The sequence below is a fragment of the Peromyscus maniculatus genome, chromosome 3, assembly GCF_049852395.1.
Source record: "Peromyscus maniculatus bairdii isolate BWxNUB_F1_BW_parent chromosome 3, HU_Pman_BW_mat_3.1, whole genome shotgun sequence".
NCBI classification, from domain to species: Eukaryota; Metazoa; Chordata; class Mammalia; order Rodentia; family Cricetidae; genus Peromyscus; species Peromyscus maniculatus.
The window spans coordinates 94,135,663-94,150,991 of record NC_134854.1 but is presented as its reverse complement, the minus strand read 5'-3'; the positions used below and the strand labels follow the sequence as shown (position 1 = coordinate 94,150,991).

Genomic DNA, 15,329 nt, shown 5'->3' with positions numbered 1-15,329 from the left:
AGTGAGAGAGCCATCCCACCACCCTGACCCCCACCAGCTGTAACACTCGGGAGATCAGGCCCCGCACCTCACCAGGGCAGCACAACAGAGCCAACCCTGTTAGTGCAGGTGTGGGTGAGCCAGCCTGAAATTGTGACTATGGGAGAGTTGTGCCCATTCCCCATCTGGTGGATCAACCCTACAGCTGCCCAGGTTCAGACCCAGGGTTATGACTTGGCCTGCCCCAACATCCACATGAAAGGACCTGACCCACAGACCCCAAGCTGCAGGGTCTCCACCACACAGGGCGGCAGCAGGATGTTCAGCAGGAGTCCTAGTGGGGGCCCAGCATCAAAGGCGTCATGGAGACCAGGGTCCTGGAACCAGACCAATGACTCTGCAATGAATACTTGCAAATAGACCAAGGAGTGACTAGACGGTGTGACTTGTTGGGTCGTACTGCAGCTTCCGTGATGAGGTTTTTAATTCCTTCCCTTTAAAATTTTTTTTTATCATTTTTATCTTCTTCCTTTTTTTCTCTTGAATTTTGTTTTATTCAGGGATGGGGGTGGGGGGCAGAGCAGGGGCAGAGGGCAGATGTGAGGGGACCAGGAATGAAGGGGACTAAGATACATGATATGAAAAACACATAGAGTAATTTTAAAAAGTATATATATATATATATATATATGAGTTGTCATGGTCTCTCTTCACAGCAATAGACCAGTGAATAAGAGAATGACCAAAGGCATCTTAAGGAAGAGAGTTCACTTTGGCTCATGGTTCCAGAGGGCTGGAGTCTGTGGTGGTGAGAGGCGCGGCAGGCTGGCAGGAGCCGTGAACTGCCTGGTCACATTTCCATCAACACATGGTGCGGGGACAAGGCCACTCCAGGATGTACTTCCCCCAGCAAGGCTGCACTTCCGTAAGGTTCTGTCACGCCCCCCCCCCCCCCACACACACACACAGCAATCCCAGCTGGGGACCGAGAGCTCAAACACATGAACCTATGGGAGACATTCCCCATTTAATCCAGCACACTTGACGTCTCACTTCTAGGCAGAAGAAAAATCTATAAACTTGTCTTCCTTCATGTACTGAACAGAATCCACTTAATTAACTAATTTATTTATTCATAGACAGGGTTTCATATATCCTGGACTGGTTTTAACTCGCTGTGTAGTTAAAGATGACCTTATGTGTGCCGGGCGGTGGTGGCGCACGCCTTTAATCCCAGCACTCGGGAGGCAGAGCCAGGCGGATCTCTGTGAGTTCGAGGCCAGCCTGGGCTACAGAGTGAGTTCCAGGAAAGGCGCAAAGCTACACAGAGAAACCCTGTCTCGAAAAACCAAAAAAAAAAAAAAAAAAAGATGACCTTAAATTCCTGAGTCTCTAGCCCAGTGGTTCTCAACCTGTGGGCCACAACCCCTTTGGGCCCTTTTCACAGGGGTCTCCTATCAGAAATTCTGAATGTCAGATATTTACATTATGATTCATAACAGTAGCAAAATTAAAGTTATGACGTAGCAACAAAAATGTAGCTGGGGGTCACCACACCACGAGGAACTGTATTAAAGGGTTGCAGCGTTAAGAAGGTTGAAAAACACTGCTGTAGCCTCTACCTCAAGAGTGGGATTGGAGGCCACTATGCCCAGTTTATGCTAAGGGTTGAACCCAGGGCTTTGTGCGTGCTAAGCAAGTACTCTCAACTGAGTGACATTGCTAGGCCTGATCTGCTTTTTAGAAAACTAAAAGCACATTGTTTAGTCTTTGTATCATATCATTATACTAAATTGTTTCTCTCTCTCTCTCTCTCTCTCTCTCTCTCTCTCTCTCTCTCTCTCTCTCTCTCTCTCTCTCTCTCTCTCTCTCTCTCTCTGATTTTCTGTGGCAGCCTGAAACTGACTCAGTTTCCCAGTTTGAATCTGAAGTCTATTCTGAGTCTATAATAGAGTTCAAGCTTGTTTGCTCCAAGGCTGTGAGAAAGTTCTGATTAGCCCACGGAGCCTCCTTGAAGGGCTGTGAGAAAGTCCTGATTAGCCCACAGAGTCTCCTTGAAGGGCTGTGAGAAAGTCCTGGTTAGCCCACAAGAAGGAACACACTATCTAGCTAGATGTAGGCTGCTGATGCCAGCCACAGGTACATTAAGATAGAAAATGAAACTCCCTGCTCCTTGACACAAGACAGGATAGATAGTGGTTGAATGCCTGTGCTGTGCATGGTTCTACCTCTGTCCTTCAGGACTGTGTATAAGCTGGCTATGAAATAAATTCGGGGCTGTCCGGCATTGACCGGCAGACCTCTCGACTCTTTTCTGTCTTCTTGTCTCTTCAATCTGCACGCCTCTACCCAGCTACCCAGCTGTCGGCAGGCCTGACAGTTTTCCAAGACAAAGTTCCTCTGTGTAGCCCTGGCTGTCCTGGAACTCACGTTGTAGACTGCTCTCAGAGATCCGCCTGCCTCTTGTCTCCTGAGTGCTGGGATTAAAGGTGTGTACCACCACAACTGAGACTGTAATTTTTTAATACCGGGAATTAGTAAAAATCTTATTCAGACAATGCAAGTTAAACTGTTAAACCTGCACTTTCCCTGTGGAGAACAGGGTCAAAAACATCTGTGCATGCATGTTTAATGAATGGCCTCCGTCCTGATTTTGCTTGGTCTTCCACTGAGTGTTAGTTGCAGGTCAGGGTCATCTCCAGCCACGTAAGTCCTTTGTTCATGAACACAAATTCATGGTCTGTAAAAAGACCTTGGATGGCGGAACGGGAGTTAATAAACAGAAGGTTGGACAATGATGTCTCACCCTCCAGAGGAAGGGGTGCTTGTGTATGTGCACCCTCCCCCCCCCCAAATTTGGATGATGTGACTCTGACAAGGGAGAGTGCAAGTCACATTCCTTACTTTTTCTACAATGCTGGTCTCAAGTGTTCTCTGGAGATAGGAAAAGGGATTGCACTCAGGTCCAGGCTTGGCAGCACACACCTTTACCTGCTGGGCCATCTCACCGACCCATACACCTCTGGCTTCTTTGCCGAGTATAGGGACGGGGCTGTGTGGTATCTGAGCTAGAGTGTTTTCATGTAAGTCCGGAGATCTGTGTATTGAGAAACAGTCAGAGATGCCAACAGTATCTTCCAAAGTAGAAGCCAGGAGACCGAGGGAGAAACACTAGTTTGCTCTGCAGTTCTCTTGGGCTTCAGCCTACAGTCCCGGAAGAGATGGGATTTGTGTGGACAGCCATGACTTGTTCCCTTTCTCCATTCCTGCCCTGGGGACAAGTTTCCCCAGGGGCTGCAGGGCAGGGGAGTGAACTGAGGGAGGCGCCAGACAGCATGGGCGAGGAGGGACTAGGAACAAAGGCATGGCAGATGGACACAGCTTCTGACGCCAGGCCACTAAAGACAAGCTAGGGCTTGGGGGCGAGGCAGCTAACTGCAGTGGGGTCTGCATGGGGACGGTCCCCATAGGCTCATTATTTGAATGCTTGGTCCGCCGTTGGTGGAACCGTTTGGGAAGGATTAGGGGCTGTGGCCTTGTTGGAGGTGTGTCACTTGGAGTGGGCTTTGAGGTTCCAAAAGCCCCCTTTCCCAGTTAGCTCTCTCTGCCTCATGTCTGTGGATCAAGGTATGAGCTCTCTGCTGCTGCTCCAGCACCATGCTTGCCTGCCTGCTTCCATGTTCATCATGATGGTCATGGACTCACCCTCTGGAACCCCGAGCCCCAAATGAAATGCTTTCTTTGAATAAGTTGCCTTTGTCACAGTGTTGAAAAGTAACTAAGATATCCATCACCTCTCCAGAGGGGCCCCTTGACTTGGACCAAACAGCTGGGAGAGTGAGGCGCCCTAACTCTTCCCTCATGATGCGGCATCCAGGACGAGGTTGCCACTTAGCCAAGAGATTTCTCTCAAGATGAACGAATGATGGAACTAACACTCAAAGTAACTAGATCACAGAGGTTCCTCAAAAGCTTTTATTCTTTCCTTTTTTTTTTTTTTTTTGACATTGCATGGTATACACTGTCAGGCATTTGAAAAATCTTTTTTTTTTTTTTTTTTCAAATGAGCAAGTTCTAACAGTGGGAGGATTTCACTCCAGTGCTTCAGAAATGTGATCATCCATGGAAAGGGCTCGTTCCCCATGGCTCTGGATAACTGAGGCTTTGTGTCACAGTTCCGATGTGCCGCCTCAGACAAACAGTGTCTTATGGAACATGTAAGTGCTTTGGAAGGGCAGAAAAAAAAATTCTCTCGAGTTGACAAGTGTCCTGACAGTGTGGGCGGGCAGACATGGCTCCGGCAGCCTGAGGCGACATCACAGTATGCAGCAAACAGTGGTTCACCGACCGGCACCCTCCAGGCCGCCGCTCGCTCCTGTGAGCTGCTGTGACGGTTCTGGCAGAAGAAGGACCGCAGACAGGGGTCATGAACGTGTCCAGCGGCCCCCAACCTCCTGCCCCTGCCAGTGGTGATGAGTAAGCCCTTCGTCCAGGAAGCAGGAAGTCTCTCTGCCGTCAGTTCTACCAAACAGAGCAGCAGAATCCAGAATCGGGCACCGGGGCCATGATCCAAGGGACAGAGGCCCTCTCCTCCCACCCCATCACCTGCTACTCACTGTGCAGATGACATGCGTAGTTTCTGCAAATTAAATTATTTCCTGAAAATACAATAAAGTATCATTCCATATGATTCTCTTTGAAAAGTCTTTCCAATCCCATTCTTAAAATTAACTTATAAAAATGTGCAAAACCCAACACAGACTTCAAATAAATAGGGCGAAGGAGTGGGGGAGCTAAATCTTTTTGTTATTTCTTTTTTTTTTGTTTGTTTTGTTTTTCTTTTTTAACTAAAAGTTTAAAAACAGCAGCTGCACATCAAAGCAGTTGCAGGCTGAAATGCAAGTGGGGGTTGTTCACCACAGTCCTCTGCATTTCTAACTGAGGTTTGTTGTGCTCAAAATTCACAGTGGATGCCCCCACTGAGGTCCTTCACCACGCCCTCCTTGATCAACTTCAGGAGGAACTCCGTCTCTGTGGCCACATTGTGCATGGCTTGCGAGTACATGGCACCCATGCACTGACTGTTGAAGTAATGCAGAGGGGTCCTGGGCCGACTGAGGTCATATCCAAAGCCTGCCAAGCTGACTTCATCACACAGATGTGTGGCTAAGACAATAGCAATGGCGCCCATCGTGGGAATGTTCTGAAAAGAACACAGACTGGTTATTTCATTTATTCATTTTAAAAAATAATACTTTAATTCTTTTTTAATTTTTATTTTTTTTTCTAGACAGAATTTCACTACGTAGCCCTGGATGTCCCGGAACTCACAGAGATCTACCTGCCTCAGCCTACCAAGTGCTGGGATTAAAGGTGTGCACCACTACACTCAGCTATTTTAATTTTTGAAATTATAACAATTACAACAAATCCTCTCACACACCCTTCCCTGCTCTCCTGCAAATTCACAGCCTCTTTATTTTCATGCATGCATATATGTATATGTATACACATATATATACCCTGCTGGGTCCGTGTGTTACTTGTATGTATGTTGTAAGGATCTATCAGGTCTGCTTCAGAGAGGACCCTCCATGGTCCTTCCCAGGGCATGGTTTCTAGAGCCCAACCCTCCTGGGGGACACACTCTCCCTTATTAAATTCTCTTTTCTCCCACATCCCTACTTAATGTTAACCATTTGCTGTTCCTAGACCATTTTTATATACACAGCAGCTAAGCCAGACCTGAATTAAGGACATTTGTTCTTCTTTGATTTTTAAATTTTAATTAACTAACTTGTCTTTTTATATTTTTAAGGTGTGTGTGTGTGTGTGTGTGTGTGTGTGTGTGTGTACCTAAAGAGACCAGAGGAGGGTATCAGGTGCCCTGGAACTGGAGTTACAGATAGTGGGAGCTACCTGATGTAAGTGCTGGGAACAGAACTCAGGTCCTCTGGAAGAGCAGTCAGTGCTCTTAAGCTACCAGTGCTCTTATCTGTAAGTGCTTAGCCATGTCTCCAGCTCCAACCTTTTTATTTATTTAGGCTCATTTTTTTTTTTTTTTTGTTTTAGCTCAAGAAAGGATTGTTTGTATTTTGAACATGTTTACTTCGTCATGCACATGCTAAATCTTATTTAAGAAGGATTTCCATACAGGTCTTAAAAGTTTTAAAGACATGGGTCAAGCTACAATAAAAGCATTCTCCACACCACCCGCTTCTGGTAGCACATGCTAATTGCAGGTTAACAACCCACTCAATGGAAACCTAGAACACAAAGGTTCTCAAGTTAGGCTGAAAAGTAAATCATCTGGGTAATTTTGAAAATCTCCATGTACAGACGCAACACTGATCAATGAAGTCTGAATGTCTGGGGTGGGGCCAAACCGAAAAGCACTGTCTTAGAGGTCTGACTTCATTCACCATCATTTGTAAAGTGTTGGTAAATACCAATTCTTAGTATCTTGTAGAGATAAAATATACAGAACCTTTTTAGATTAACAAGTGCCTCTTAGTGTCTGGCAGTTGAATGTAGCCTGGGGCAAAGATACCTTAATTAACATCTCGGTAACATTAAGTGTTACTATACTAAAGAGTGCACCTAGGAAGAAGGCTAATTAAACCACAAGGAGCCCTGGCACCAAGGGGTGTAATGATAATGGACTTGTCTAGTCAATAAGTAGGTTTCCCTACTAGGGATGTTCCTCGGGGTAAATGATGAGCCCACACAAAACTTAAACATTCTTCTTGTACACAGAGAACAGTTAATTGAGTAGTAACAAAAATACCTTATCTTGGCCCCAGAATCTCAACTGAGGCTCTGAGTACTGAAGGATGTCAAAGGCAGTTTCTTTGATGATAAGTGGGTTCAAAATCCTGAAGTGTTTTGCCTGGAGTGGGACTTTTTCTGCCACCTGCTTCCAGAAGAAGAACCGAACCCAAAATGGCTGAGGAAAGAATGCAAGCAGTCATTAGGGATGATTAATGACGTTATCCTGTCACTGGAGGGTGAGAAGGCATTCACTGCTAATCATGCTAAGGTCATGGGCACAACTCCAACTGGCCTTGGACCCTGCACCCTAGAGCGTAGTCATCTAAATGCATGGAAATCCGGTACTTCTACCCAATAATGTAACCCTGAAACTTGCAATTTACAAAGGTGGTGTAGACCTGAACAGAAACCACAGAACCAGCTTGTTTGCTTGAGGAAGAAATTCCCCAAGGATGATCTGAGCCAGGGTGTCTCTTTTACAGTCTACAGTCACCATGTTCCCCAGTGAAGGCCAGTTAACAGGCTCGATTTAAGGGTGGTAAGTGCTGTGAGTGCCTTGCTGGATGGGTTCTCACCTCATACCCACTTCCCACTGACTTTATTTCCTAGTCTCATGAAGTTACTTAGCAAATGACTATAGGTCACCTCATTTTCCCAACAGAAAATCCAGAGGGTTACAATAATCCACAGAGAATCAGGTTCTGGACATATAAACTGCTCCATCACGTAGAATGGCCTAATAGTTTAAAAAAAATGTGGATTTTTAACCATGTCTTGCATGTGTGCGGAGGGTGATCTCTGGGAATCGTTTCTCTCTTGCTACCGCAGAGCTCCTAGGGATTGAAGCTGGTTGTCAGGCATGCTGGCAGGCACCTTTACCCTCTGAGTCATCTCCGTGGACCCTATCTTGTTAGTTTTGGAGAGAACTACTTGTGATCAGCTTGGTAACTGAGCTCTGATAATTATTTCACTTTCATGGACAGAACTACAAAGTAGCATTAGCTGATTACTAGAAAAACCGACAAGAGGAACTTGACCAAGTGGAAGCCTCTGCCCTTCCAGAATGCTTTGGACTTAATTACTCCAATGAGAGGACCCTGCCTGCAGCATTTTGGAGAACACCTTTGGGGTGATTATATGTATAATCTTCAGCACAGTTTACATTCATCCAGGCAAATCTCACTTCTTGAACTAACTAAAAGTCATTCAAGTCTATGTCTGGAGAACAAGGTAATCAACTTCAGAATAGAGAGCGTAGTCTAAAGTTGATACTCCCCTCTTAGTAATGACCACCATTTTCACATAAAATTCTTCTTCTAGTTTTGGTCTATTTATTTGTTTGTTTCTAAGACAAGGTCTCGTGTAGCCCAGACTGGCCTCAAACTCTATATAGATGAGGATGTCCTAGAGTTTACCCTCCTGCTCCACTTCCCACATGCTGAGACTGTAGGTGTGTACCTGGTTAGCCAGTTTTGTGTGGTGCTGGGGACTGAACCCAGACCTCATGCATGCTAGACAAGCATTCTACAGACTGAGCTACATTTTCAGTTCCATGTGCCTGTTCTTAATCAGGTTCTGAAAACAAATGTGCGGAAGAGTTCTGAGGGGCTTCTACAGAGAGGGAGAATATCATTTCAAAGACAACACAAAGTGTGTATTCTACTGTGTCTATTTAAAAATAAAAGCCCATAGTTGCAATTCAAGATGCCCTCACTTTTTACCAAGGCTGGATTTCCAGAAGAATTCTGAGTACTTACCAGGGTTTCATTTTTTACCATTGCTTGAAGCCACTTAAAATCAACACTCTTAAATAACACGGTAACAAACAAGTCATTGGCGTAGTATTCCACATCCGACAGTGGCGCACCCTCTGGGTAAGTCATCCTTATGGTAGTTTTATTTCCAACATGTTCAGAATAACCTTCAACTGGTGCACTGTTTAACCTAGTCAAACAAAAAAGAACAATTGACAAAGGAAGTCATTATCCATCTTGTCACACCATATGACATCCCAATACCCTATGCCATGTCCTCATGAATCAGGACACTGTTGGAGTCGGCGTCCCTCCCAGGGCCTCGGTGCTCTACACAGCGGTGTCCTTCAGGGCACTGGCTGAATGCAGCCGGAAGCCCATGATGGAACACCAGGATGAAACCCTAGATTGTCAACTTAAGCAGTTCTGTCATTCCCTAGTATTTCAAGCTTAGTCAAACCTAACATTTGGGGCTTTCCTGGATATTACTTCCTTCAAAAATCTCCTGTTTGCTCAGATAATGAAGAGTTCTTGCCAGAACTCCAAAGTCTCCTGAGTACTTGGGGTTACAGAGCTATGCCACTGTGCCTGGCTACTTAATATCTTCTGAAATCTCCTAAACACGTCAGACACAGCTGTGTCTAGCCTTTCTATCTCATGCTACTTCCTCTTCCAGACCTTAAACACCTAGTCCCCTGGTTATTAAAACAGGCTACTCAACAGACAATTAAATGCCAAAGCATGCCACTGGCCAGAAGTTTTCTTTCTTCTGCTTTGAAAAGGAAGGGCATCATTGCTATAAATAGATGAAGTTGTAGATTAGACACAACTTACTAATTTATTATGTTAACTTCTGATCCTGAGTATCGTTTCCCTGTTCTCAAGAGAAGCATACTCAAGTTCTCAGGGTCTGCTATTTGCACCTTTCAAAAAGGAGTCGGCAGAGAGTAACAGTACAGATGGTATCTGACTTTCAACAGCTCGACTTAAAATCTTTCAATTTTGTGATGGTTCAAAGCAATGTGCATTTGACAGAAACCTAATTCTGAACTTGGGATTTTGTTCTTTTCCTGGGCTGGTAACATTTGTGCTGTGAAACTTTTTAGGATTCCACAGAGTGATAGCCATGTGGACAATGAGGGGAGTGACTGGCATTCTACACTAAGCTGTCTGGTAAGTCAGGGGGAGTCAGCGCACCCCACTCCTCCCGTCCCCTTATATGCATGAATGGGCTGACATGGGGAGTCCTCCTCAAGTGCTCTCCAACTTGAAACAAGCTCTCTCTACTGAAGTCATACTGACCAGTATGGCTAGTCTAGTTAACCAGGCTGCCCACGGGATCCCCTGCCTCTGCCTTCTGAGTCTGGAATTCACGAGAATTTAGAGGTGGGCTGTCACACCCGCATGGCATTTACTCAGGCACTGAGACCTGAACTCCAGTCCCATAGCAAGAGCCTTATGCACGGAGCTACCTCTCTTGTCAGCTTACTGCATTCCTGATGGAAATGCATGCTGGGTGTGCAGATGGAAGCCTCCGCAAAAGCTAAGGAACATCTGTATAGATACAGGGAAAATAGCAAATGGATGAAGTGTGGTCAACCAGGGAATCTGGGAGAAGGTAAATGGGAATTATTTGTACTATTCCCACAAAATTATGAAAATAAAATTGCTTCTTAACCAATCTTTCTAATCAGGCTCCAAGGACCCTTCACTATTCCTGGTACACAGACGCCCCCCTGCCCTTGAAGGCTCCTGAAGTAGAAATCTTGGTATCACTTGACATTAGTTTTCAAACCATTAAAAGGAGCTGTCAGTTACTTTTCAATATGTCGCTCGGATCCAGGCCTCTGTGACTGTTTCTACTTTCTGTGTGTGACCCCCAACCATGCATGTCACACCTGCATCCCTAGGCTCCGTCCCATTCTCTTGTGATTAATTTACCACGGTGTACCAAGGGCCAGAAAAACAGACCCGGGCCTGGAAGACATCGATCTTACTCTAAACAACTTGTCTAAAGAACTAATCAGAGCTGGACAAAAAGACATGTGGATAAAAATACGCAAAGCAGTTTTCATAATAAAAAGTGAAAAACTGGAAACATTCTAATGTCTGGCAAGAGGGTCACCGAACAATTTATCTTCTTCTAAAGGAGTTCTAAGATATGACTTCAGAAACTAATCATAAATGTAAGTTCAAAATCCTCTGTAAAGCAGGGCGAGGGAGATGGCCTAGTGGTTCAGAGTGCTTGCTGCTCTCCAGCCATATTAGGTGGCTTACAAGAGCCTAGAACTTCTGATGTCCTCTTCAGGCCTCCATGGGTACTTGCATGTATGTGCACACACATACATACACACACACAAATCAAACCAAAATCAGTCTTTAGAGAGAGAAACACAGATGCAAACACATGTCCAGAGCAACAGTGAGAGCCAGCATAGGAAATCAGCAGTGGCTGCTTACTCATGCCACAGGGAGCTGTTATTTTCTTCCTAATAACGGGCACATTTTACATTTATCATTGGAAACCGTGTTTCCTTCCTGCGCTATCACTGACTCCAGGGCCTTGTGTATTGTAAGCAAGCGTTCAACCATTCAGCGACACCCTAACCTAGGAAAAGAACTTCTAAGCACAGTGGTAGAGCAAACCTTTATTCCCAGCACTTGGGAGTTCAGGGCCAACCTGGTCTACATAGTGAGTTCCTGGACAGTCAGAGCTAGTTAGAGAGACCCTGTCTCAAAAAAACCAGAACCCAAACTCCAAACCAACAAGCAAATGAACAAAGCCCCCTTTGAAGAGTTAGGTGTGTCAGAGAACTCTAGGATGGCCGTCTACTGCTTGTGTTGAGTTCTAACTACCCTAGAGGCTGTCTATCCTCGCCAGCCCTGCCTCCCAGGGCTCACCATCCCTAGACCTGCTCCCAAGCCAGGTGTCCCCATCATCCTCTCGTCCTGTACCAACCTGAATCCCTGCCTAACTAACAGTCCTGTTTACCCAGCCCCCCATCCTTCCAAACCTCCCTCTTCTGGAAGGCTTAGCAAGAAACGCCAGCACACAGCATACTCCTTGAATCTAGGATAACTAATAAGTAGTTTGGGACACCTGGCCATTTGTGGTTTTGTTTCAAGATCCCAAGAGCTTCCAGGGTTCCTCTCTGTCCCCAGAGCTGCACTGGCCCAGAGTGCAAGACCAAAGTCTGGACAAAGGCTGGTTTGGAGAGCGGATACCTTATTACCACGTCGAACTGGTTGAGGGCGTGGCCCAGCTCCAGCCCATGTAGGATGCCCCCGTTCCCGATCACCACGCAGCGCTGGCAGTGTTTGGCTCTCAAGTGTTCAGGAAAGTCATGCTCAGGCAGCAAATCCAAGAGGCTCTGGACTTTACTGGAGAACTTGCGGAATCCAAAAGGAGGGTCATACTTGAGCTCGGCTTCACTGGCCCCGGGTACCTTCTGCACAAAAGGCTCCAAGTTCACGCTGTATCTGTGCTCAAATAACCGGGCCATGGCTTTCTTCGCGAACCTGGGCCGGCACTCGTTCTGTAAGACTTGCTGAGCGTATCTCTGAGCTCTCTGAAAGGGGAGGATCAACACGGGCTTTAAAACCTCTCCAACGTTAGAAATAATACTGCGTAGACACTCAGGCCCGTGAGGCCTGGAGGCCTTTGTTGATTACCATCTGGTAATACAGAACATTTGCCTTTTGGGGTTAGGTTCTGCTCAGGAACAGGAAGGGACCAGGGGCCACATCACATGACAAGAATTGAAACTCTACAAGGGCACTGATTTCATTATGTCAGTGAGACAAACCAGTCCCATGAAGATGAGCACTAAGAAGACCGCACTTGCCAGCAGTGTGTGAAGTGGTCAGATCCACAGAAGCACAGAGCAGGATGTGGGGGCTGGGGCTGAGGAGATGGAGAGGCTGTGCATCTAGCAGGCATGGTGCTTTGGTTCTGCACACTGAAAAGTACTTCTGGAGGGCCAGCAAGACAGCTCAATAGGTCAGGATGGCTGCTGCCAAACCTGACGGCCCAAGTTCAGTCTCGGGGACCCACATGATGGAAGGAGAGTTTCCCAAAGATGGTCCTCTGACTTCCATACTATGCTGTGGTACACATACGTGTATACACACACACACACGCACACGCGCACACGCGCACACGCACACACGCACACACGCACGAGGAAGTTCTAGAGGTCTGTTTCATCATACTGAATTGAAATTGGTAATGTAGCTCAATGATATGTTTACTTGGCATGTTGCAAGGCTTTGGATTCTTTCTTAACACTCTACCCTAAAGGTTAAGATGGGGTGTTACATGGTTTTTGTTTTTGGTTTTTTTTTTTTAACCATAACAATAATAAAGATCTTCATATTTTTTATCTATCAGGGTAGGAAACAGTCTTGTTTATCAGTGGGGTTAATCGGCTTTGGGCAGTCTGGAAGACAAATGGCCTCCAGTGTTATCAGGGAACAAGTGTCCTGACACAGAGGACTTGCTGGTTCATGTGCATTTCCCCGGAGCTAATGGCTGCTGTCAGCAGAGAACAGCTGCTGAGGGCGGGGCCCCAAGACGCCCCAGGCGCTGCCCTGCATCTGCATGCTCTCTATTTTGTGTTCAGCAGCCCTGCCTGCCTCACATACCTGCTCCGATGCAGCTTCCTCTTGTGTGCACAAGAGTGCATGCAGATGTGGGGCACGAGGTCCTGTACTTCCCGGGATACCTATTTCTAGGAACTTCTCTTGTCTTTAAACCTGTCAGTGTATCTTAAAGATTCTTACTGTTGTGGTTTCAAACACTACCTCAGCTGTTTTTCCTGAGTCTTATTGTTTCTACTCTATTTTTTATTGCACTTTATTCTGTGTGCACACATGTATGTGCCTTGTGTGTGTGTGTGTGTGGGGGTCTGGGGACAACTCACGGCGGTCAGTTTTCTTCTCCCTCCACGTGGGAATAAGGAAAGGCCTGGTTGTCAGGCCTGGCAGCAACCACGCTTTTGACACATGGAGCCACCCCCTTGCCAGCCATTATCTAATTTTTGTAAAATATATTTTTGAGGGGAACATATTTCCCTCGTTTCAGTAGAAAACATTTAAAAAAATTTTAAAAGTATAGCCTTGAAAAGTTACTTAGTGCCTATAAAGGGCACAGTGTGTGCATTCTGGGGACTGACTCCATTTGGAAGAGGGGAACTGACTGATGGTCTCAGCCCCTGTGGCCCCTTAAGATAAGGACACTAGTGAGCTCCCTTTGTGGTTTCAAGGCAGCATAACCAGTAGACTGAATCACTGATCTGGACAGCTCATGTGCCAAGGCTTGACCCAGCAGCTTCTACACCCACAGGAAAGGAATAACACTCCGGAGAACAGTGGCTCACATGTGGACTGGCATCTTCCCCCGGGACCAGCCAGAAAGCCAAGCAAGGAATCTGTCATGATCCTATGTCCTCAGAAATAGCAAGCGGGCGACACTCCACCCCTCGTGGGGCCTTAAAGCCCAAAGGGGGAAGCAAAGGACCCCCCTACTGTCTTCATTCACCTCCACAGACTCTGGGTCTGGTGGCCATAAATGGCCATTTTTGGAGCCCCAAAGGTCCAGGTCACCCCTAGGATACATGCCCAGCACATGTATTCACAAATTACCCAGAATGCAAAGGAACATCTGCGAAGTGCCAGGAGACCCAGGGAAGCTTCCCTCTGCCCGACGGGAAGGAGGTGTAAGCAAGCTGGAAGCATGTGCACGGTGCTCTCATGCTGCCGAATCTTTCCTTGAGACGTTTCCTTAGGAGAGGAGTGAAATTTCACTCCATTCCCTGTCCTGGCAAGGCGTTCAGTTTCAGGTTTCAAATTTAATCTGGTATACTGTGAGCCCAGCTGTCGCCTTCTGTGCTAACTCTTCCTGTGCCTGCTTCACAGCTGGGGCAGCGAGTCTGAGGGAGCAAGCGAGCAGGGCTAAAGGGCCCTGGAGATGCTGCAGCCCCTGCAAGTCCCCCTCACGTTTGTTCCCCATTGTCTAAAGCCACGCTGAGCTCTGAGGGTGTTTGCAGTCACGTGGAGTGACATTTTCTAGCTAGATCACACTTCAGCATCTCCCTTTCTTTCCCCGCACAGGGTTCACGGCTCAGAAAAAAAAAATTCAAAGGAGGAAGAGCTCACTTTAAGGAACTGGGGTGCTTAGTTAGAGGAAGCAGTGGGGAGCCTGGCAGACAAGCAAGAGAGGGCCTGGGTGGCACCAGGCAGGCGCCCCTGGGATGCAGAGAGCTGATGTTACTCTTCTAAGATGCAAGATACTGCGTCAAATCTAGGGGTGGAAATAAAGACTTTAGTTCTTCAAAGTCTCCAGGTGGAACTATAAGCTACCATCAATGAAGAAGAAAGACATCGTGAAGGGCCAGCTGTCTAGCAATATGACAATTTGCCATGGAACACCACACATGAAAGTTCACTGAAGGGAATTAAGGTAGAGGTGATTCCCTCAGCAAAATCACCATGCCATTTCCACTCTTTAAGGATCATGTTTCTTAGAAATACAAGTAAGTGGCATATTTGTGAGGACACAATGAAGCTCCATTCTCATTACCCAATGATTTTGTAATTTCAGGAGAGGAGGGAATTTAGGTCAGAGAACTTTGGGTTAACTAAAAATGGGAGGGAGCCTAGTTCCACCACAGCTCCTGGGATCTGGGGATGGTTAGTAGAGAAATGCTTGTTTCCACATCTGTAACTGCACACTGACCGCTTCCTCCCTTTGAGGACCAGGTCATCTTGCCTAGGGCCTGATACAATCGAGAGCAAAGTTCTCAGGTACAAGTTGCCTGTCTACAG

General features: G+C 46.4%; 1 protein-coding gene across 4 annotated transcripts in view; it reads right to left on the bottom strand.

Moving 5' to 3' along the window:
• Window positions 1–3,931: 3,931 nt before the first annotated feature.
• Window positions 3,932–15,329, bottom strand: part of St3gal5 (ST3 beta-galactoside alpha-2,3-sialyltransferase 5) — a 71,176-nt gene continuing 59,778 nt past the window's right edge. For all 4 annotated transcript variants that reach the window (XM_076566925.1, XM_006990993.4, XM_016009269.3 and 1 more), the window contains exons 4-7: window positions 11,730–12,073; window positions 8,508–8,694; window positions 6,767–6,925; window positions 3,932–5,182 (exon numbers count right to left, since the gene is read on the bottom strand). In XM_076566925.1, the coding sequence (XP_076423040.1) occupies window positions 4,934–5,182; window positions 6,767–6,925; window positions 8,508–8,694; window positions 11,730–12,073 (939 nt within the window). In that variant the 3' untranslated portion in view covers window positions 3,932–4,933. The remainder of the gene's footprint in view (window positions 5,183–6,766; window positions 6,926–8,507; window positions 8,695–11,729; window positions 12,074–15,329) is intronic.